The sequence below is a fragment of the Melospiza georgiana genome, chromosome Z (genome assembly GCF_028018845.1).
Source record: "Melospiza georgiana isolate bMelGeo1 chromosome Z, bMelGeo1.pri, whole genome shotgun sequence".
In the NCBI taxonomy this organism is placed as follows: domain Eukaryota; kingdom Metazoa; phylum Chordata; class Aves; order Passeriformes; family Passerellidae; genus Melospiza; species Melospiza georgiana.
The window spans coordinates 41,762,023-41,784,759 of NC_080465.1; the positions used below are offsets into that span (position 1 = coordinate 41,762,023).

The 22,737-nt window shown below is 39.5% G+C and overlaps 2 protein-coding genes across 5 annotated transcripts in view; one reads left to right on the plus strand and one right to left on the minus strand.

Annotated features, from left to right (window-relative positions):
• The first annotated feature begins 6,636 nt into the window (after positions 1-6,636).
• On the plus strand, positions 6,637-8,837 carry MED18 (mediator complex subunit 18). The gene is made up of 2 exons (XM_058043940.1): positions 6,637-6,755; positions 6,914-8,837. The coding sequence occupies exons 1-2, from the start codon at positions 6,683-6,685 to the stop codon at positions 7,465-7,467; spliced, it is 627 nt and encodes a 208-aa protein (XP_057899923.1). The 5' UTR covers positions 6,637-6,682; the 3' UTR covers positions 7,468-8,837.
• A 1,450-nt stretch (positions 8,838-10,287) lies between these two features.
• Positions 10,288-22,737, minus strand: part of CERT1 (ceramide transporter 1) — a 76,236-nt gene continuing 63,786 nt past the window's right edge. For all 4 annotated transcript variants that reach the window (XM_058043825.1, XM_058043823.1, XM_058043827.1 and 1 more), the window contains 7 exons: positions 18,997-19,092; positions 18,178-18,310; positions 17,984-18,054; positions 16,505-16,633; positions 15,612-15,741; positions 14,362-14,498; positions 10,288-13,244 (listed from right to left, as the gene is read on the minus strand). In XM_058043825.1, the coding sequence (XP_057899808.1) occupies positions 14,371-14,498; positions 15,612-15,741; positions 16,505-16,633; positions 17,984-18,054; positions 18,178-18,310; positions 18,997-19,092 (687 nt within the window). In that variant the 3' untranslated portion in view covers positions 10,288-13,244; positions 14,362-14,370. The remainder of the gene's footprint in view (positions 13,245-14,361; positions 14,499-15,611; positions 15,742-16,504; positions 16,634-17,983; positions 18,055-18,177; positions 18,311-18,996; positions 19,093-22,737) is intronic.

Consider the following 22,737-nt stretch of genomic DNA (forward strand, 5'->3'; position numbering starts at 1 on the left):
GGAAAGCAAAACAAAGAATTTAATCACGATTCCCTAGCAGCAAGCAGAGGAACACTAACAGTTTGGCACACTAACAGTTACTTGAGAAAACAAATCCCATAACCACGAATGTCCCCACTTTCTCATCTTTTTCCCAGAGCTTTTGGTGCTGGGCACAATGGCATCTGGTATGGAATATTGCTGTGGGCAGCTGGGATTAGATGTGACTCCCTGTGTTCCTTCAGAGCCTCTCACCCACCTCTAGCCTACTCACTGGCAGCAAATGCAGGAGAAAAAGAAGGACAAAAATAAGGCCTTGATGCTGGCAACCCCTGCTCAGCAACAGCCAAAACAGTGCTGTGTAACCAATGTTCTTAGTCACTAATCCAGAACACAGCCTCATACAGGCTGCTATGGAGACAACCAATTTCATCCCAGCCACAGCCTGTATAAAAATAGAAAATCTGGATCTTGGCACCAATACCCACAACAAGTGAGATCCACAACAGCCAAGTAAAGACCAGCTCTTAGAATCACAGAAGGGTGTGGGTTGGAAGGGACTTAAAAGAGCATTAATTTCAACCCCCCCTGCTGCTGGCACGTACACCTTCACTAGACCAGAGAATCACAGAATTGTTTAGAACAGAATTTTAGAATCATTGAGTCCAACTCTAAACCTAACACTGTCGAGTCCAGGACTGATGCACCTGACATGTTCCTTCCTGACATTCTTCCTTCCTGTTGTGTGGCCTGATGGCACACAGTGAAACAGACATGATGCATTTCTCTTACTCTCCCTGGATCCTCCTGGAGGCCTCTCCTGTGGACACCGTGCACAAGACAGAACCTGAGTGTCAACAGGAGCCAGCCATATTTCCTTTCCCCCTCCTTGCTCATACCAGGCAGCAGTAGCAGAATGGAAAAAATCACCTCTTTCTTTATCCGCCACCAGAAACATAAAGTCAAGTTGCTCAAAGCCCCATCCAACTTGACCTGGAACACTTCCAGTCATGATCCAGCCATAATTTCCCAGTTCCAGCATCTCAGTACCCTCACAAGAAATCATTTCTTCCTTACCTAGTTTATCCTTTTGGAGAAGAATTCTACAAGGTCAGTCCACACTTTCACAAGCTGGAACACCAGGATGAAAATAACTATGCCATAAAAATGATGTCAATTACCAATCTCTCCCAGGACCATTGAGTGAAGGACCACAGTTAGGCAACTAAAAATGTTCCCTCATCCTCAAAACAAATGGGCAATGTTGCAACTTTCTTTTGCCCAGCACTGATTGCATCAGTTTCTCACCCACAAGCCACACTCACCCACTGCACAGGTTTATGCTCAGGTATAACGATGCTGCTAAGGGTAAAACTTTCTTTTAAAAGGTACTTGAAAGAAGCTACATACAAATGTAATGGTACACAGAGGAGTCACTCCCCATCTTTTCTATGAGAGAGCTGGCATAGCTCTGTGTGAGCTGGTACAGTTTTACAACACCAGAGGTTAAATTAGTTCAACCTTTGGGAATACTGGCTCTAAAAGATGCCTCTTTAGTGAAAAAAGAATGGGCAGGTCTATAAGGTGCAAGGAGTGACACCACTGTTCACAGAGTTTCTTGATAAACAGAATTATACCTTTTGTAGGATAATCTTGGTTTTCCCTCATGAAAATTGTTCCTGGGTAAGTAAGTCTGAAGAGCAGAGAACTCTAATTTAATTCCTTGTAGCAGTTTCTTTTAATATCTAACTATGCACTCTACATTTGGCATTTAAAATCCTGGGAACGCAAGCACATAGCATAGAAAAACATGCAACTTTAGTTTTTGCTTTGGCGATACAATCTGAGGAATGGCACAAAGTCTCAAGCCACCAGGCTGGCCAGTTCACTGAAATAACTAGTTTGGAAAGTGTTCTTGCTTTGTCAGATGGGGAGGAATAAATCATAATGTGCCTTAGACTGAGGTTCATGGTAAGTCACAAATTACCTGATGTTTATTATTAATTTCTCTGGTTGTGCCATAACTTGATGTAGTCCTGCTAGTTATGATGGTCCCTCAACTACTGACATACAACTCAGCCACTGAATTATCTGTTAACACACAAAATGACTTAATGCAAATTATGTAATGAAATCATTATGTAAATTGCCTATTACATAACTGAGCAGAGTAATTGTCCCTCTGCTATGACAGTATGAGAAAGATGTTGAGATACTGGAGTGAGTCCAGAGAAGAGCAATGGAGTTGATGGAGTATCTGGAGCACAACTCCTGTGAGGAGTGGCTGAGGGAGCTGGGGGTGTCTAGTCTGGAAAAAAGGAGGCTCAGGGAAGACATCATTGCTCTCTACAAGTGCCTGGAAGGAGGCTGTAGCCAGGTGGGGCTGGTCTTTCCTCCCAGCTAACAAGCACAAGCAGAAGAGGAAACAGTCCCAAGCTGCAGCAGGGGAGGGCTAGACTGGGTATCAGCAGGAAGTTCTTCACTGAAAGGGGAGACAAGCATTGAACAGACTGCCCTGCTCTGCCAGTCTCACTGGAGGCATCACTGAGCCTGGCAATGTTAAAAGAGGTGCAGATGGGGCAACCAGGGACAAGGTTTACTGGTGCACCATTGGACTTGATAAGGTTTGAAACCTTTTACAACCTTAATGATTTTATGATTCTGGTAGAGGAGCCTACAGGGAAAAGGAATGGAGTTGAGCTCAGGAAAAAGGGCAAGACAACTTATTCTACTGTTTGTCCTTCTGTCTCCCATTAACTTCCCATTATTTTAAATCAGCAACAAATTGATTTTCCACGTGTCAAGAATGTTCTGCCCTGACAAAAACCAGGAAGCAATCTTCCTGTCTTTCTCTTGACCCATGAGCTTTCTCATTCTACTCTTCTACCGAATCCTGCTGTATAGGTGGTCAGCATTTCACTCTGCCAAGGCTATCCCACCACAAGTCTAGTTATTTCATTCAAGAAAAAATCTCCTCTTCCAAAAGGTGAGTAAAGAGAGGAATACAAAGTAATGACTTCATAAACTAATTAAGGTACTTAATACCCTAACTGTCCTCTAAACCCCAGAAAATGTCATTGACAAATGGGCCTTTTTGAAAGTTGCAAGTCTGCCAAAGCAGAGCAAGTTGAAAACTCTCAGGTTTCAGGAGCTTTTGCCCTTTTAATTCCTGGGAAAAGAAGTGGAAAGGAGTCTGTGAGCCCCTTTAAAATGTACTTACTCATACTGTATGAGCTATTAGTCCCATGAGACTCAAGTGAAATTTAGGTTTGATTTTGTTAAGCACTTGCATCTTAAACAAGCTTTAAAGCTAGACCACATGCTCAGGAGAGACCTTATCACTCTTTACAACTGCCTGAAAGGAGTTTGTAGAAAGGTGCAGATTGGTCTCCTCTCACAGACAGCAAGTGACAGGACAAGAGGAAATGGCCTCAACCTGCACCTGGGGAGATTCAGGCTGGACATCGGGAAGAATTTCTTCACTGAAAGAGTTGTCAAGCATTGGAATGGGCTGCCCAGGAAGGTGGTAGAGTCATCATCAACAGAAATGTTTAAGGAAAAAATGGATGCAGCACTCACTGCCATGGTCCAATTGAGAACGTGATGTTCAGTCATAGGTTGGACTTGATGACTTTGAGATGTTTTCCAGCCTAAATAATTGTGTGATTCATTGCAATAATTTCAAAAAGCTAACACATAGATTTGTGGGGTGGAAGACTTTTTGCTCTTAATTTGTGAGTGAATGTAGAGTGCTGTATGCTTAATCTGAAAGCATATTTGATTCATAGATGTAACAAAATTGGATTCGGACCTTAAGTCTGTAACACGGGTGAGAAAAAATTCTGAGTTTTAGAAACCTTTAATCCAGTTTATGTCTAGCTGACCCTCCCTTCTGCTGGTATTATTTCAATGAGATCATGGCCGGATCACTCATTTCACCTGAGGTTTCCCAGCAGAGCTCTGCTCTGAGCACTTGACATGTGACACAGAGCTGAGATAAAGGCCTGGTCCCACATGGGCAGCCCATTTCCCTGACACAGAGAGCTGAGTGAGATGGATTTTCAGGGGAGCTGAACAGAATGTAGGTGGGTGGCTGGGAATAACATGTTTACTCTTAATTACTATCTTTGCTTCTCTCCACCTCCTCCATCTGTCTGACCACCTGTTGTTGGTGTCTGCTGCATCCCATCTTCAACAGCTGCAGAAAAAGTTTCTTTAGGATACCTTAAAGGTATGTAGGTGTACCCTAGATCTTCCAAGCCCACAGTGACAAGCAGCTCAGCAGATGCAGGACTATGCTGCCTTTTACTCTGCCAGTGAAGGTACTTGGAGATGCCGTGGCTGTGGCACATTTTATCACCTACATTTTCTAGAACTGCAGGGGAATGGGATGACCTCTTTGGGACATTTCTTTTCCGGACTGCACTACTGCATAGCTTGTCAGATTGTGGTGCAAAACTACTCAGAGTAGTGACAGCTGTGGAATTTGAAAGAATTTTTACTTCGAGACAGAAATTTGACATCCTCTTAAGTTTTATGAGGCATCTGTAGTAACACTATTATGCACCTCAGCTAGACAGAAGCAAAAATTGGTATCACCACAGAGAGAAGTGAACCTCAGAAATTACCCCTCTTGAAATGCTAAAATACTTTTTTATACTAATTTTTACTTTTCTTAGCTATCTTTCTCAATATTTTTTCCATGCTGACTGTATGATGATGATGACCAGCTAAGTAAAGCTGATCCATATATAAGAGGATCAGTAAGCTTAGGAATGCTTTTAAAACAATTACTCAAACCTTTTGTTGACTATTTTCTTACTTTATTTCAACACAAGCCTCTTATCTGCAATCTGGGGAGTATGTACAATGTGCATCCACTATGGCAGCTCCCTGGGCTGTGGTTCCCTCCTTTGTCAATATTCCCCTCATGGATTGCACTCCACCCCTCAGGTCACCCCTGCTTGTCAGTACTCCAAACTACCTCTGGTACATCAGGGGTGACACAAACCATTACTGTTCTGGGAGGGCACAATTATGCCATTTCTCATTTGCAGGTCTTTGGCTTGTACCAGAATTTATATAATTTTTCTGGGGGCTGGCAGGGAATACCACAGCTGTGTAGATACTGATAAAGGAAAGACAGACATACTGTTCACGTTCTGTGTGGCCTAAAGGTTTGCTACACAAAAAAAAAAAAACTGCTAAGAGAAAGTCATATTTATAACTCTATTTTGAGTATTGACAGGTACAAATTCACCTGGTACATATTGGGCATTTTCATCACTTTTTGAAACCAGAAGCTTTTCTGCCTAGAAATGGTGCACACCCTACCAGGCCCAGATGAGATTTCTGCCTTTCCAAACCCATGAATCATGTGTTGCACCTCTGGTAACAGTTTTTAACTCAAACTGCTGCAGGAGCTGATGCCTGGTGCCCAACTCCCAAGAGCATCAACCCCTTTGCTGTTGCTATAAGAGACAGATTGGAACATTTCTGGTGGGGAATTTACACAGAATTTATTGCATGTGCCCCTCTCCCTGGGGAGAGGTGTGGGTGCAGCCAGGATGACCCCTGATGGTTGGGCCTGCCTGCTGGCCTCCCATTCTCCTCCATTGTTCCCCCTGTGCTGGGGTGATGCCTTAAGGCAGCACGGAATCTGAAAAATATAACAGCCAAAGCCAGAGGCATCAGGGTGAGGCTGGCAGTGAGCCCTTTGAGAACTGGGCCCCTCAAGATTTGAGGTCTCAAGATTTGAACCAAATTTGCAATGGTTTGGTTTTTTTTTCAGTTGTTAATCAGAAGCTGTAGCTTAACAGTTATGATTAAGCGATTGCACTGTGAACGTTGCGTCTTTTGTTTTGAGGAAAGGAGAAGACAATGCCAAGATAAATAGACTCTGTGGATGAGAGCTGCCAGGAGTGAAGTCAGCAGGAGTGGGCAGTAAGTGAGGGAAGGTAATTCCAGTAGTGGATGACCGTGACCACAGTCTCATTGACCACGAAACCCCAATCCAAAGGGGAGGGAGAACCATGCCTGGAAGAACCTAAAAGGGCGCTTCTCTTGGAGAAGCAAGAGATATAACTAGCAAATAGGGTTTGAGTACTAATTAGGAGAAAAGTCATACAACTTACAGACAACAAATGCTGATGCCTTTGTTTGTTAAAAGGTATAAATAGTGTAGAGGTTTCATGACCACACAGCCAGCCTTTCGTGGGTTACCTCCTGATTCCTGGCTTTGAGCAAACTAGAATAAAAGACAGAAATACAGTATCACAGAATCGTTAGGGTTGGAAGGGACTTTTGGAGATAATCCAGTCCAACACCCCTGCTGAGGCAGGGTCTCCCAGAGCAGGTGACACAGGAACATATCCAGGTGGGTTTTGAATGGCTCCAGAGAGGGGCACTCCACAACCTCCCGGTAGCCTGTTCCAGCGCTCCGCCACCCTGGGGCTAAGGAAGTTGTCCGGCAGGCCAAGGGGAGGCGGAACAAGCAGCGTTCCGGTCCGTCCTTGGCCGGCGTTCGCTTCCGGAACCCGCCCGGGCCGTGTGAGGGAGCGGGGCCGGGCGCTCCAGCCCCCGCCCCCAGCGCCGGCCCCGCCCCACCCGCAGCCCCCGCCGGCCCCGCCGAGCCGCCAGGGGGCGCTGCTGCCGCCTTGCCCGCCGCTGCCGCCGAGGCCGCGGGGCCGGTGCAGAGCGCACGATGGAGGCGCCGCCGGTGACCATGATGCCCGTCACGGGCGGCACCATCAACATGATGGAGTACCTGCTCCAAGGTAGACTGCGGCACCGAGCAGCGCGGGCAGCGGGGGAGGAGGGGGTGGGGTGCTGGCGCCGCGCACGGGCGGGCCGGAGGGCGCTGGGACGGGCGCGCTGCGAAGGGAGCGCGGCTCGGCCTGTGGGGGAGGCGATGGTCGTGGCGCTGTCTCCGCAGGGAGCGTGCTGGACCAGAGCCTGGAGAGCCTCCTGCACCGCCTGCGCGGGCTGTGCGACAACATGGAGCCCGAGACCTTCCTGGACCACGAGATGGTGTTCCTGCTGAAGGGGCAGCAGGCCAGCCCCTTCGTGCTGCGCGCCCGGCGCTCCATGGACAAGAGCGGCATGCCCTGGCACCTGCGCTACCTGGGACAGCCCGAAATCGGCGACAAGAACCGCCACGCGCTCGTGCGCAACTGCGTGGACATCGCCACGTCCGACAACCTGACGGACTTCCTGGTGGAGATGGGCTTCCGCATGGACCACGAGTTCGTGGCCAAAGGGCACGTGTTCCGCAAGGGCATCATGAAGATCGTGGTGTACAAGATCTTCCGCATACTGATGCCAGGAAACACGGAGAGCATTGAGCCGCTCTCCCTCTCCTACTTGGTGGAGCTCAATGTAGTCGCGCCAGCAGGACAGGACATTGTTTCTGATGACATGAGGAACTTTGCCGAGCAGCTGAAGCCTCTAGTACACCTGGAGAAAATTGACCCCAAAAGACTAATGTGATTGAAAATCTGGGCCATTAAGGCATTGTTTTTGTGTTTCAGAAAAGGATGTTTTTCTAAAAAGTTTTTTTTTGTGGGCAAATCAAAGCAGGGAGAAGGGAATAAAGTACTATATATCAGTTTTGGCAGTTACAATTACTGAGTGTTTTTTCCCTTCACTTGTGAAGGAAATTTGAACAAAAGTGGACACTTTAAATTAGCACTGTCAAAAAAATCAGTAAATGTTAATACCGACAGTTTCCTTCTCTTGCATGGGAGATAACTTAAAAAGTCTATTGCCTAACACTAAAAGTGTCAAGACTTACTGGAATTCATCCTTCTGTGTACCCAGATCCCACTACTGTCTTAAGATTTTTAGAGCACAATTTGTGTCTCCTACCTAGTAATCCAAAACTTTTTCTTTTCAGTAATAGATGAAGTTAATATCGTTTAATGCAAGAGGTGCTGTTTCACACAAGCATAAACATAGAAACTGCTATATAAAAGAGCAACTAATTGTACACCTCTTCACCAAACCTTAAATGACAGGAACAGCTATTCGTTAGGGAAACTGTTTCTTCTGTTGTAACCAAAGTTAGAGTTGGAAGAAAATCTAGTAATATTAACATTTGCAAGTGGTTTTCACATCTTTCGACAGTGTTCCATTATTTTCACTGGAATTGGTTAGGACAGTCTTAGTTAATAAGAAAGTAAATTACCAGGTGCTTTTTATTACTGAATTTCTCACAGCTGACAGCTGTATTAAATATTGAAATGTTAAGTGCTTTATATTAAAAAAATTATTCACAGTTTTTCATTAAAAATGTATTACAAACAAATCAGCATCTGTTACTTGAATTACTGATGATTTTGCTTAGCACCTCTCTTAGTAGGATGGTTAGTTACCCTGGTAGTGCCATGATAATTCAGTGTTTTTTGAATTAAGTTTGAGAGTTTTCAGGTACAGTTCAGTCAAATAAAAGCCAGGAAAGATAAAGGAGCTCATTTAAATTTCTCAGGTTCTTTGCAGAGGTCAGCCATTTCACCCACTGTTAAAGTGTTCCAAGCTGCGTCAGAAACGCTGCCACCCTTCAGCACCCCAAGTGCTACATGGAACAACTAAAGCAGGGGCTACTCTCAGAAGAAGCTTCGGAAGGTTTTTAGTAGCTACATTTTCAACTGGATCAGTGCTGCAGGCTCCGATGTGGGGCATGGGGAGGCCTTGATTACTGGGGTGGTGCTTGAGCATCCTCAGGCTGAAGACAGAGCAGTGATTTCCAACAGGGCAGCAGTGAGGCATCACCAGCATCACTGCTCATTACCTTGACTACAGGTATTTTCTGGAGGGTACAAACACACCTGTGGTTCTGCTCATCCTTGGGCATGGCTCACCCTCACCAAGACAGCACGCTGTCCTGGGCCTCCAAGCTGGAATTCTCTCATATACAGGGCATAACTTCCTAGGAGCTTCCTAGGCTGTTCCACAGTTGAGTGACAGTCTTATCCCAGCAAATGGGAATTGTTAGGGCTGTTGTCATATTTTGCCACTCTTTGCACTAGTTAAAAATCACTGGCTACAACTTTACAATCTGTGGCTTATTTCCTGGCACACAAAAGTTTAGGAAGTCTTGTGGATGACAATAGGTCTAACTATTGATTGATCCAAATTAATAAATATTAAAAAAAGTTTTTATTTTTAAGGAGAGTTTAAACCCTGAAAACTGCAGCAATCCTCACTATCAGGCTTCCTTATGCTGACAGTAGTCCATGCATAGAAGAGGCAGGTGTGCAGAGAGAAGAGCTTACTGCATCAATGGCTACAGCTGAGGACACTTTCAAGTTGCTAATGTTCAAAGTGTGTCCCTTTCTTCTAGCAAAATGTATTTTTCTCCTCCTATAAAACTTAGTTTGTCAAAGGTGGAGACAGAAGATGATTAGTGTTAGTAATTCACACCAGTAAATTGTGTGTCATAGCCCTAATTATCATTCATCATCCAGGGTCAAATGATACTGCAGTTACAGAAATGCTCAACCTCTTTACTGGAAAGTATCTAATTTTTAAATTATGCACGTAAGTTACGGTACCATGAATGTGAAATGCGACTTTTTTTGGGGGGAAAAAAAAAAGTCTTCTTTTTGCCAGGTAAAATAGCTGCATTCTCCAAGGTGAGAGGTTACCTCAGGACTCTATGTTTTGCAATATATTACAAGAAACCTGATATAGCTGCGCTTAAGTTTTGATTCTGTTCAAGTAATGCCTTCTGTTACTTCAAACTGTTCCTCTAGTCCTGCATACCTGTAAGATTTCTTCTAATTTTCCTGATTGCTATATAAAGAAGCAGAAATCACTGCAACAAATAAAGGTAGGATTGCTATTGATCTATTAGGGACCACTTACTTCTACTATTAAGAAAAATTGCTCATGGAAGCTTATCTCAGTTACTAAAAATTACTCTTTCTTTGGAAAAGCTGTAACATTATGCTTTAGCCCATCTTAGTCCTGGGTTGCTGCTCTTCCCATGCAAGCTCCCAGAATCGTATTATTCCTTACAAATGAAGAGCTGACATACTCTGGAAGTGCTCGGCATTATAACTACACTCTACCAGGAGCACCTTTTAACACCCCTCTGACTGCTTGCACAAAATGAACTTCTCAATGTGTAAACTAATGTGGCATTCATGTTTTCATCTCAGTGATGTCGTAACACAAGTAAACTGCTTTCCTGTTAAATGTTTTCCATGCACTAGAATATTGTATATAATTTCATTCATGATTTAAAAGTTGTTTAAAAGGCAAGGTTTCTCCAAATATTGGGAAGTTAAAAACAACAAGAAGCCAAGATTTTTCTTCATAATTTTTAATACTTTTTAAATTTTAAATACTGGTTTTAAATTTGTGATTGTAACATGTAAGAGTCAACTTCTTTTAATTTTTAAAACTTATCATTAGGATCATAAAGCTATTATAGAACAATTACAACTCTACACACTCAAGGTACTCAAAAATATGATTCATGTTTTAAGTCTGTAAATGAACAGTGGCAATTCAAATACAGCATTATCTGTACAACTTGACAAAAATACAGGTGGACAATCTGATTAAAGAGAATCTGCACAACTTCAGATAAGCCAGCTCAGCCCAATTAAGTAAAAGGTAAGGTTTTTACAAAGTGCATCACATTTTTCACAGATAAATTTGTCAAAGATTTTCAGGTTCTCAGACAGAATAACAATGACCATCTCATCTTCATTCCCAGTACAAGTTCTATCAAGTCATGTCCTTCAGATCTAGTTTGGCAACATCCAAATTCTCCAAACAGATGCAGATATCCAGAGAACAATATCCTATGATTGCTGCATTTTCAGCCTTTTGAACTGGTTTAGCTTACAAAACAACCATTCTAGAGTCAGAAGCTGCTTCTGCAAAGACCACCACAGCTGTGTTAACACTCTTGATCTGTTAACAGGAGGAAACGAACTCAGAGCGCACAGACATGGCAGTGATTGACAAGAGAGATGGGCTCAAGAGACAGGGTAAATTGTATAAAACCATAAAAGCAACATCCCTTCCAGAAGAAAGGATCTAACGGCTACTCACACAAGGACAATATGAGAGGCCTACTGCCTTTTGAGATTACTTTTCCAGAGGTCCATTAATAATGATTTCTCAGTCACGTAACTCCTTCCATAGTCTTTAAAAAGCCTCTTACAAATCTGATTGGGCAGGGCTAGCTACAGTGAAGTACCAGTGCCTTTATCTAAAAGTAAAACATACTCTTTACAAATAGTATCTGTAGTGTCATTTTATTTACAGAATAAATCGCAAAAGTACATCACATTTAGTGCAAATGCAACTAATGATATAAGTTTATATACTGCTTTGTAAACTTTCCATACCTTTGTAAAATAAAGCTATCCTATTAAATTAATAAACTTGCCCGTGTTCCAACAATTACCAGAAATGGCAAATAAGGAGTTAAACTCTATATTTTGGACTTTTTTTTTTTTAAAGTTCCCATCAGTGGCTATGGTGGAATGTACCACTGCTTGGTGATTGTAAAAAGATGACGTACATTTTGAGGTATAAGATTTTATTTTTTAACATTGGTATATAAAATGCTCACTGGTGATATAGTAAAGATGTACAAATTTTCATCTTATTTGCCTTGCTAACATTACCATATAGGCACTTTTCTACATATTCAAATGAACAGAGTAACTCTGTAATAAGGCATATTCCATGCACACCATTAGAGAAAGGCAAATAAAAAGGGAGGAGTTATGGAGCATGAAATCTGCATGCGTGTGTAATCATGTGTTAGATATGGTTTCATCTCTACAGAGAAGATGAACAGAGACGTTTTTCAACACTGTGCAGATCATATTTACTCATTTAACCAAATCTTCACTAAGTTACTGTATTATATCTCTTTTCAGGCACCTAGCACACTATATCAAATAAATCTGACTTTCAGCTTTCTTTTAAAGAAAATATATCTGAAACTTTTTTCCTCAAGATACCCAGTTTAGTGAAACACCGAGCAGTCTCTGAAGAGTTTCCAACTATAGGACATGGATAAAAGACCTCACAGTCAGTACTAGCCCAACAAAGTCCTCTCTTAACAAGTATCTCCAGAATCAAAGGCAGGCAAACATCTGACATTTAAATTTTCACAGCAGCTAAAGGGAACTTTCCAGCAAGAACTATGCATTCTTATAGCTCTGATGAGTTTTTGATCAAGACGCAAATAATTTTCTACATGAACCTCATAGCACAGCTTTATTGAGATGAGGAAAACACATGCAGGATCTGAAAATAATGTACTCATCCTCAATCTAGACTGGGAATGTTGTTTTATGTAATCCAAATTACTTCAATAAATATTATACTGTACCTTCTCACAGCTTTGGGATAGCCCCAGATATCATTCAAGAAAGCAGTCCACAGATAGCATGGACAGATGTCTCCCAGATTTTAGTCAGTCTCTTGCCCTCTCATACAGAATCTTTCTAGGTATTTCTGGATCATGTTTAATAACAAAAATTATGCAGCACATATTACATAACTAAAAAATACAATAGAAATATAAAGATATCTGGAAAAAAATAAAGCTTTTCACATTCTTACTCCTTCAGAACTAAAGATCGTCATAAGAGTAAGACAATAGAAAAGGCAAAGTCATAAGGATATTGACAGCCCTCAGATATTAACTGGCATTTTATGTAACAAGATGATTCATTATAGAAACCAGCAGCAATGAACTGTGATTATACAAAGCAAAATAAAACCTGCCAACAAGTTACCAAGGTTTTACTGAAGCCACTCCTTTCAACAACCCCAAAATATCACACAGATTTTTGTGCATATAAAGCACATACAGTATGCTATATGTGCATTTGTCCCCTGTGCTTTTTACACATGCACAAAACCTGCACAAGTATCTTAGGAAGGTTGACAATGAAATTCTACAACTTGTTTAAAATTAACACAGAAGCCCATGTTGGTGATTCAAAGCTGTATGCGCTTTTCTTCTTCTAAAGCAAGCAAATAAAAATAGAGCCATATACATGTTATCAATACATATATTTATAATTACACACTGATTCAGCAAGAAAGTTAGCAGGAGAGAGCTATTGTTAAATATTCAGGCCCATGGTGTTGCAACACTTCTTCACTTCAGTACACAAAGCCTAGAACCTGGGCCATAAAAAGACTGTAGATCCTTCGTTCCAGCATGGAGTGCTCTGTGCATGGTCACTTCTCCCATGTGGAATGCTCACCCAGTCTTGTTCTGATTGCTGCAGGTAAGCAAAGAAAACAATACAGCACTGAAAAGTTTATATACTGCGAGTAAAATGAACTTGTTAAACACCTTAGGTATCATCAGGACTGCTATGATCACATGCTAACTGTTGCGTTGTGATGCCATGTTTCTAATGCTTTACACTGCTTCTCTAACAATTTAAATTTAAAACTGTGAATCATTAAAGGGATACCTGTCACAGAAGAATGACAACTAAGACTTTTGGAGTCTGACACAGTAAACAGAATCCAAAAATAGAAGTAACCTATGTCACACATAGAAAAAGTAATAGAGACTCATCTTCAGATGTGACTGAATAATGCTGTAACACTAGCACAACTAAACAGAATTCTGTGGTTTGACATGGCACTTATAGTAAATGAAATACATAGCATAAGTAAAATTAGCAAAAATAAATTAGGCCTTATTTAACACTAAGGGGCTCAGATATCCTCAAAGTGATCAAGAAATCCTCTTCTAATGTCATATCGTCATCTAACTGTTCAAAAAACTTTAGATTAGCTAATAACCTATACCATAAATAATACTTCCATTGACTTCAGAAAGCATCTGGAAATAATTTTTCTTTCCTAGGTTCATCAGAAAGGAAGAAAAACTTAAGTCACAGTCTTCTAAATATTCTAGTAATTCATGCTGGTCTGTCAGTGAAGTTCCATTAATAAAAATCCTAGGTCAAACTATTCTGTCAATATAAAAGAAAACTGAAATGTACTCATAGTCTATGAAATATGCAATTGTAAGTAGAATTTAAGTTATAAAAAACTCATGAGGCTCTAGAGGAACTTCAGTATGTATTTTTTCAGAACAAATGCAAAATGCCTGTGATAGCTGAAAAAAACCAGTACGTCATCCTATTTTACTTCTATATAAATTGGACATGTATGCAAAAACTTGCAAAGTGAACCAATAGAAGTCTATGAAAACTAATGCTGGCTAACTTGTGCAGCAGTACACACAAATTACATGTTTTTTAAAGTATATTGCATGCTAAAGCAAGCACTGAAGCCATGCTAATCATGGAAGACATTCCCAGATTGCATACTTTCATTTGGCCTTTACAATGGTGAAAAAAATTTTAGAAGTATTTATACCTGCTAGTACTAGAATAAAATAGGCTTTCCTGCTGTCTTCTCTTGCACGTACGATGTAAAACGCTTTAAGAACTTTGGATATTCTCGTTTAGCCACTGCCCGTAACACTGATGCAGGAGCCCATCCTCCCGGGTTCACTACAAGTAAACAGGAAGAAGGACATTGAAATAAAGCAACTCCACTAAATGCTGAAAAAGTAACTTTTATTTAATTACTCCTGCAACTGCTCCTGAAGTAACAAGAAGGAATAACCAACAGCAGATTTTTTTATGCCCCTAGGCTTGTGTTGTACTTTCTGTTTGTAATACTCAAGCTCAGTCCAGATCTATGATGCCATTATTTAGAAAACATTAAATATGCTGCATGGTGAGTCTTGGGAAAATTCCCGAATAGAAGAGGATATTCTCTATGGGCTTCCAAGAAACAAAGAGAAAGAGACTTGAGTGACTTCTTATTTCAAAGAAAGCAGAGTCAGTCTTAACTTTTCAATAATTACTGCATTTGCCTGAAGAACTGCCACACAGGCAACACCCTGCAAATGATTATAAAGCATTTAAACAAAACCTGAATTGACTTTTAATTACATTTTCATTCACAAGGAAAGTATGTTGCTGAAAAAGCTATTACTTCCCATATAGTCACAGTTCAGAATTTAGCAGTGAAAACATACTTTTTAAGAAATTTGGAAATGTTAAAAAATAAGTAAAAAGCTGAGTAAGCTACCCTTGAAGTGTTTTGTAGCTCTGGGAGAGAAGATAGTAAGCATGTCTCTCCAATACTAGAATACATTTCTAAACATTGGGTACAGCAACAATACAATTTGGCTTTGACAATCAGCAGCTTTTCGGCCTAATGAGATTAATTGGGAGAAAAAAATTAGTAGTACATGAAAAAACTCAACATATCATTACTGAAACTAAAAGCTATGCCAACTCATTCTAGTTGCACACATTTCTGCTCACCTTCCTCCACCCCAAGGCTATATACTTAGAACTGAGCTACACAGCTCTTCCATTTATTCCTCCTGGAGTACCACATAATGAATGATCCCATTCACCAGTTCATGTAGCACCTTAATTTGAGACCTTTTGAACATGATGAACACAAAGGCGATGCTATATATAGATACAACAGAAAGGGGGAAAGGCATCAAGCCTTTTTTTTTTTCTTTTTTTTATTTTTGTGCCAGTATTGAACTTCCCAAAATTAACATCTATCGTGAATGTCATACTGAAAAATTTTATACTTACCATTAGCTACATATGTAATCTTGCACAGAATGTTGTCCCTGCTTATTTCCTTGTTGCCCTCTGGTGGGCTTACTAGCGTCTGACAAATCATCGCAATATTTATTTTGGCACGGACACAGCGATTGTTCAGCTGCCAAAAATATGAAACATTGTAAGCTTTAAATGAAATTTGTTTCAGCATACTTGAGTATGAACATCTTTTCATCATGAAGTCTAAGACACTCTAGAAGCTCTGCTTCTGAGAGTCTACTTTCTAGCACTTGCACAGATGTAATGTGAAAATGAGTAAAATGATACATGGCGGATAGGGAAAGGATCTAAAATGTCGGTGAATCTCAGGTTTCTGCTTGCTTAACAAATTATAAGTTAATTACTTCAAGCGTTGTGACAAATCAGTAAAGAAACTGATTTATTTAAAGAATAATGTATCAGCATTTACAAATAACAGTTAACTTTTCTTTTAAAAGCAGGCTATGGAGTAGCAATCAAAGGAAAACAACCATTGCTATTATCTCACAGAACCAAGGCAAAACTGTAAGATGGAGACTTAACCCTATCTGTAATTATACAAACCTACTCCTATATTTGACAATGCTGAAGAGATACTGATTTGATTCCATACAAAATAGCCTCAATTCTTTAAAATGTTTTCACATCTCCAGAAATTTTGCTTCCATTCTGCTGTAACACCTTAGATCATCCAACTGAGAGATAAGGCAAAAAAGCTTTTGGCTAGGAATGCCTTCATCAAGTCATTTTACCACCTGATTTAAATTAACTGTACTTTTGTAAAAACCCTCCATCGCCCTCACACTATCACTGCAAATGCATTACCATGGGAAGAGAAAAACTACCTTAAAAGCAGAACTTCACAGAATCAAAATAATACTTACAGGAGCACTGTCATGTTCTACAGAGAAATTGCACACAATCCACGTTTCTGGATCATTTTCACTGAATGCTGGTATCTTTCTGATGGCAGACAAATACAGCACATCCCTTTGAGAGGCTGGCCACACTCTCTGCAGAGAAACAGCTGAACATAAGCTTTTGCAGGTTTAACAACTATCCTTAGTTAAAATTAAAAACCAAGCAAGGCAAACCAGGTCAGTTATATTATTAAGTTTTTATTATTAATATTATTAAGAAAGTATTTTCAAGTTAGTAATTTCATTCTGAAAACTGAAAGAGAACATAACTGTTGTAAATAGGGAACAAAAATTTCAGGTTTGCTACACTTCATACAAAAAAAATTAAGGCAAAACTTTAAGGTATTTGAAATGCAGAACACTAAACTGCAATGAATTTTTCAGTTAAAAAAATATGAATAGGCAGTCACCCTCCTGTACTCTGAACCTCAGGTTTGTGCTTTAATTAATACTTGTAAACTACAAACTGAACTAAGGGTTAGGTGTATAGGGATGCATCTACATTTACTTATGTCTCCAGAGAAGAGAAAGGAGAGATATATTTGAAAAAAATATTACCTCAAAAAGCTACTACTTCAGTAAGATAGATATAGCAAACTGATATTATCCAAGAGAAAGTTTTAGAAGTGAAATGTGACAAAGTGAAAGTTTTAGAGTGAAATTGACAAAATATACAGAACTTATTTTCCTGACATTCAGTAGGAGAAAAAAGTTCTGGTTTTTACCACAACCAATACAGATGACACAACCATCTTACTCAAAATTATGAGTCTTCTATTAAAGAAATTTTAATATAACTGCACTACTGGTAAAATTATCAAAGAAAAACCTTTTTTTCTAACATTTGAATATACTAATACTTAGAAACATGCAAGACTAAGGATGAGTATGTAAATTTTATTCCTATAAATTTTTCAGATCTTTGCATTTCAGTTGTTGGGTTGTAATTAAAATGAACATTTTTATAAACTGACACCAGAACCATTCTGGGGGAAAAAGCAATTAAGGTACACGAACAAATGCTGCACCAACAATTAAAAACACTTGCATTATGAGGTGGTATGTCAACTAATTGTGGTGAATGCTAACCTGCATTTTTGCAAAAAAACATCTGATACAGTGGTGTAGGTTTCTTCCTTGTAGTCAGTGATGATTTATTGCTTCTGTTTGCTTTGCATGAATCTGGCCTTGCTGGCAGTGATATAATCATGACATAAAAACCAGGCCTCATTTGCTACTGCAAGCTCTATCAGACACATGCATAACTAATGATGCTCTCAAGAAAATTTGAAAAATTGATATAAGTTGCAGTTTAACAGAGAACTTGTTCTGGAATATTGTCCAGAACAGTATTTTAAGTTGTTAGGCCAGTAAAGTATTCAGAATATTGGAACATGCACGCTTCAGATGTCTCAGTAAGGTATGCAAATGAAGTTTTATTACCTTATGTGTCTGGTAAATGATGATTGCGTTATCAGCTAAATTTTCCACAACATGGAAATTTTCAATTGTTGCTAAAAGGGGAGGGGGGTGGGAGGAAGAAAAAAAAAATCAGTGAACAGTCACAGACAATAGGACAGTGCTATAAATACTGTTCTTGCTGATAAACCTTCAAAGCTGAAGAACCAATGCCTTACTTTCCCAGTCATTACGAACATCAACATTCCAGAAGTAGTGGCAAACTTCATGTCCTGTTACCCCTTTAACAGCATGGGTTGCTTTCAAAGGATCTAGAACTATTCCATTTTCTTCCACTTCTCGTCTGTATACCTATAGCCAAACACAAAGAAAGATATGTAGGACAGAAGGTGTCAAAACTGTTCATGTTTTAATTATTGAAATTTAATCAGTCTTAAAAAAATCTGAACCAAACAACCACTTATCCAGAAGCCTATCACATGAATAATTTGCCATAAAAGTGTTCTCTGCTAACATCCATTGAAGACATTCTTATGTGGCATTTCACATTAAAATACCAGTACTTTAAGGTTTCTACTCCAAAAATGATTAAGCTAGCTTATTTATTACTATCTACATGGATTTATAATCATGGTGGAGCAGCCAACACTGTAGCTTGTTACTCTTGTTATTTTTGTACATAGAATTTACCCATTACTTTGATACCAAGCTTTAAGTAGGACAGGGTGAGAAAGGAATTTGTAAAGATGAATCTATTGCAAGAGTTACAAAGAATTTTATATTAATAAGTACATTAGAAGCCACAGTCCTCATGGACCCCAGTCCCAACGTAAACAGTGCTATTGCCAGAGAGAAGTTACAACAGCATAACTTGATGATTGATAATATTTTCAAAAATCATAACATGATTTAGGTTGGAAAAGACCCTTAAGATCACTGAGTCCAGCAGTAAAGGTAACACTGCCAAATGTACATTGGAAGTAACTGTCTTCACAGTGTATCACCTTACACAGATTAACCAAACCTGAAACATTTACCTTCATTTCTCCCTCTTCTACCACTAGCTGCCAATTGGCATCTCCTCCTACATCTTGCAAGGAATACGTCATGTGGTTTCGTACCATCTCTTCCACCTGTAAAGGAAAAAATCCAGGCATTTTTAACTCATTCCCTCCATGTTTTAGGGGAGATACTATACAGCATTGGAAGTCACAAGTTAAGGCTTCAATTCCTGTGCAGGAGCTAAATTTAAATGAGAGAGTTCTCTGTTAGGTTAGGAACAAACAAATAATGCCGACCTTTGGAAACAAAAGCCAAAATTTTGATTCAAATTCCAACTTCCTCTTTTGTGGGTACGTCCTAGCCTACCTTTGTGCCTTTAAACTGTCAAACTTCTACCTAAAACAGTTCTTTATTTCAGCAGATAGGAACTGCAAGTATCTCTAAGTGGAATTACAATGGACTATAAGATATTCACTGGAAGAGCATTTTAAAAGCTCAACAAAGCCAGGGGATTAGGGAGGAAAACTGACAAGCTCTAAAAAGAAAATGCACATGAAAAGTCATATTGGAAGAGCAGTGACGAAAACAGTCACAAGCAGAGCATGCCTTCTGTTTCAGAGGCATCTTTGCACAGCTGACAGCTAGAAAAAAACCCAGAAATGCCTACACTCAAAAGATTATGATGGTACAGAGATTCTATAATTACAAAAGTGAATATCTCATTTTTTATTCTATACAATATGCATGAAAATGGGTACTGGGACAGGAAGATGATGCTTATTTTAGATCTAATATGTTATTCTGTTTCTTTGGTTCCCCACCCTTTTCCTAATGCCCCAAATAAAAACAGAAGCAAAATCATAGGGTACCCATTGCTGTGTAATGCTTCAAGTATTGGAAACACTTTAATAACTTTTTTCCACCCAAAAGACAGATGACTACTAAAACTTGTAATAGAAAGCAAGTCCCCATGATTCACAGCATTTTCCTGAACTAGTTGAAATATCTTTTTTTTTTTTCCCCAAAAGAAAAAGCACTACAAACAAAATTAGTTAAATGACCAACACAAAGATTAGTTGAAGTGCAACTTGAAGTGTACCCTGAACCCTAGGGTGCTTTTGCATATCTTACAAAAATATGAAGCCATAGTTTGCAGTAAAATATGTAAAACATATTTGAGCAAGTATGAAAACAAGTAGAAAGCAAAAGTAGTATTAATTAATCTTTTTTTAACATGATACAGAACTGAAAGACGTTATTTACTTTTAATTTAAGGCAGTAATTTTGTTTGTGTTGTGTACTCAACAGGAAATACACTTAAGGCCAGAATCAAATAAAACTCTAGAATCACAACATGAAAAAACAAAATCCATTGGATAGAAATCCTAGTTTGTGTTAGTTTAACTAAGCACAGACTTGTCTAGACAAGGCAAAGTTATCAATCCAGATTTTGGGTGCTCTGGTTCTGAGCTTCAGTGAACAAAATACACCACCAAGATTTATGTTTCAGCTTCTAGACAAGTCAACTTTTGCTGCCAGTTACTAGCAGGTTTCCTACAAAAGTTTCTTCCCTTCTTTTCCAGTGAAACCATGACAGTACAAACTGCCATGGCTTCATGATAATATAAATATATTTAAATAGACCACATTCTTGCCCAGTTTATATTTACAATATAAACTGGGTAAGAATGTGGGCTATTTAAATATTTAATGATTTAACTCTAGGTCACACTGCTTTAAGAAAGGAATCCCTGCTATGCTCTCAGCCTTGTACTTGCCATACCTTCAGGCCCTTATGTATTTTCTATCCCACCTCCTAATTTATTAAGGAAAAAGCTGTGTTTATACAGCTTTTATATATTTACTTTAGTCTTTTTATACTTTTTGCTTCATGTGTCAGATGCAAAGAGATGAAGGAAATACCAAGGGAAGAAGAGAACGAGGCACCCACAGGAATGCAATCTCAACACTCCTGCTTCACCAGGAAATGCAGTATTTACACAACCTGCTTGTGCACATTGTCTGTACAAACTGTACTTAGTCTATGCACTGGTCACCATCTGTCAACCTGCACCAATTTCAGAGGCACAGTCAAGATCCAAAGATTCTCTCCCATCTGAGAGGCTCACTCTTACCTCTGAGTTCCTAGTGGGCTACAAGAACGGTCTGCAGAAATGCTTTTAACCTGTATGCCATACAGCCTTGATCTGAACTTTGAGTGGCAAGTTTTTCCCTTTAAAGGGCCCAAGAACAACTCAGAACCTATTATAAAGCTGACAGATCTTCAAAAGAAAGTGATCTGAACTCCCACTCAACTGGCAGAGACAACAATGCCTTTCTAGAGACACACTGAAGAAACAGCTCCCATCAGAATACTTCTGTTTATACTTCTCAGTCTTAAAAACAGGGCTGTTAGTTGCTACTTGATCTTCTACTGATACCAACATTCCCTTCATTCACATCAAGTCTAGGAAAAAATCACATTTTTTAAGAACCAAGATACTAGTTTTCCTTCCTAAAGCCAAATTGTCAGCCTGGGAACAGAGGCCAATTTTTTATAAATTTTTAATAAAATCTATAGTAGGTAGCATGAAAAGGTCTGCTATTTTCATCATGCTCTTTGTTGTCTTGTTCAGTAGAACTGAAACTCCAGAACAGGTGGACTGACTTGTTAGTCTGACAAAAAATTCGGTTTAGGGAAAATACTTGGGAGGGTGGAACTGCATGTGGGGATATTCATACTTTCTGTAGTGAGGCCATTAACTTGAAACTGGGTTAGGACACACTCCACAGTAACTTTCATGTAGTATAATCCAGGCAGCAGGCAAAAAAAACAACTTTACTCCAGTCCATTTGATCCTGATACTTAACCACAATTTGCATTATTGTGATAATGATCTGGTCCACCTCAGATGTGTTTGCAAGTGATCAGTTCTGCAGTCACAGTGGTGCTCTACAATTCAGGTTTATCATATGAATACAGAAATGTTATCACAGGCATAAAACAGGTGAAAATGAGGACACCTGCATATCTTGTAATATATGAGCTCCTCTTATGTTGAATGATCTCTGCAACCACAACCTGACAGAGTACTAGCTTCCATCTTGGCAATCAAACTTGCTTTCTGTTACTTATTACTCCCTTTCTTTATTATCCCCTCACTTTATTACCCCTCCTCCCCAAAAAAAAAACCAACTTAGAAAACTAACTCAGCTACTGGAGTATCAGTAGATGAGCCTAACAGTGTTGTGCAACAGGACTTGCATACTTTTTCCCTTGCAGTAAGTTCAGATTTCAGAAATAAACTAACTGCAAAAGGTCTTGGAATTTTAGTCCGCTAGGCAAGTCCTTAAGTGTTGGTTCTGGTCATGGAGCTGGTAGTAAGGTCTGCAGGTAATAAAATTCCATGCTCTGTTAAAAAAAAAGCTAAAATCCATTCCTGTTAGGAAAAAAAAAAAGATTGGTCAGAGCTTTTAAAAAAGAGCAAAAGAGCAGATCCCAGAAGGAAGCTCCATATTCACCATCACTTATGGACCACAGAAGGAAAGAAATAGCATGAATGACATATCTGAACTACTGTTTTGGAGATTAAAAAGCAAACACTTATCTAATTCTACCCTACACAACCTTCCTTTAAGTACCTAAAGTAATTTTGTACATTACTGGAATATATCATTATGGCAACATTGACATATTCAGCATATCAGACTTAATTTCTGAAGGACAAGTGATACATGAACACTTCAATATGATCTGTCATACCCACAGTCTTGTT

Excerpts from the sequence above, each read along its gene's own strand:
- MED18 (XM_058043940.1), top strand. The coding sequence starts at position 6,683 with ATGGAGGCGCCGCCGGTGACCATGATGCCCGTCACGGGCGGCACCATC. Across the intron at positions 6,756-6,913 it reads GATGGAGTACCTGCTCCAAG|GGAGCGTGCTGGACCAGAGC; the intron begins GTAGACTGCGGC and ends CTGTCTCCGCAG.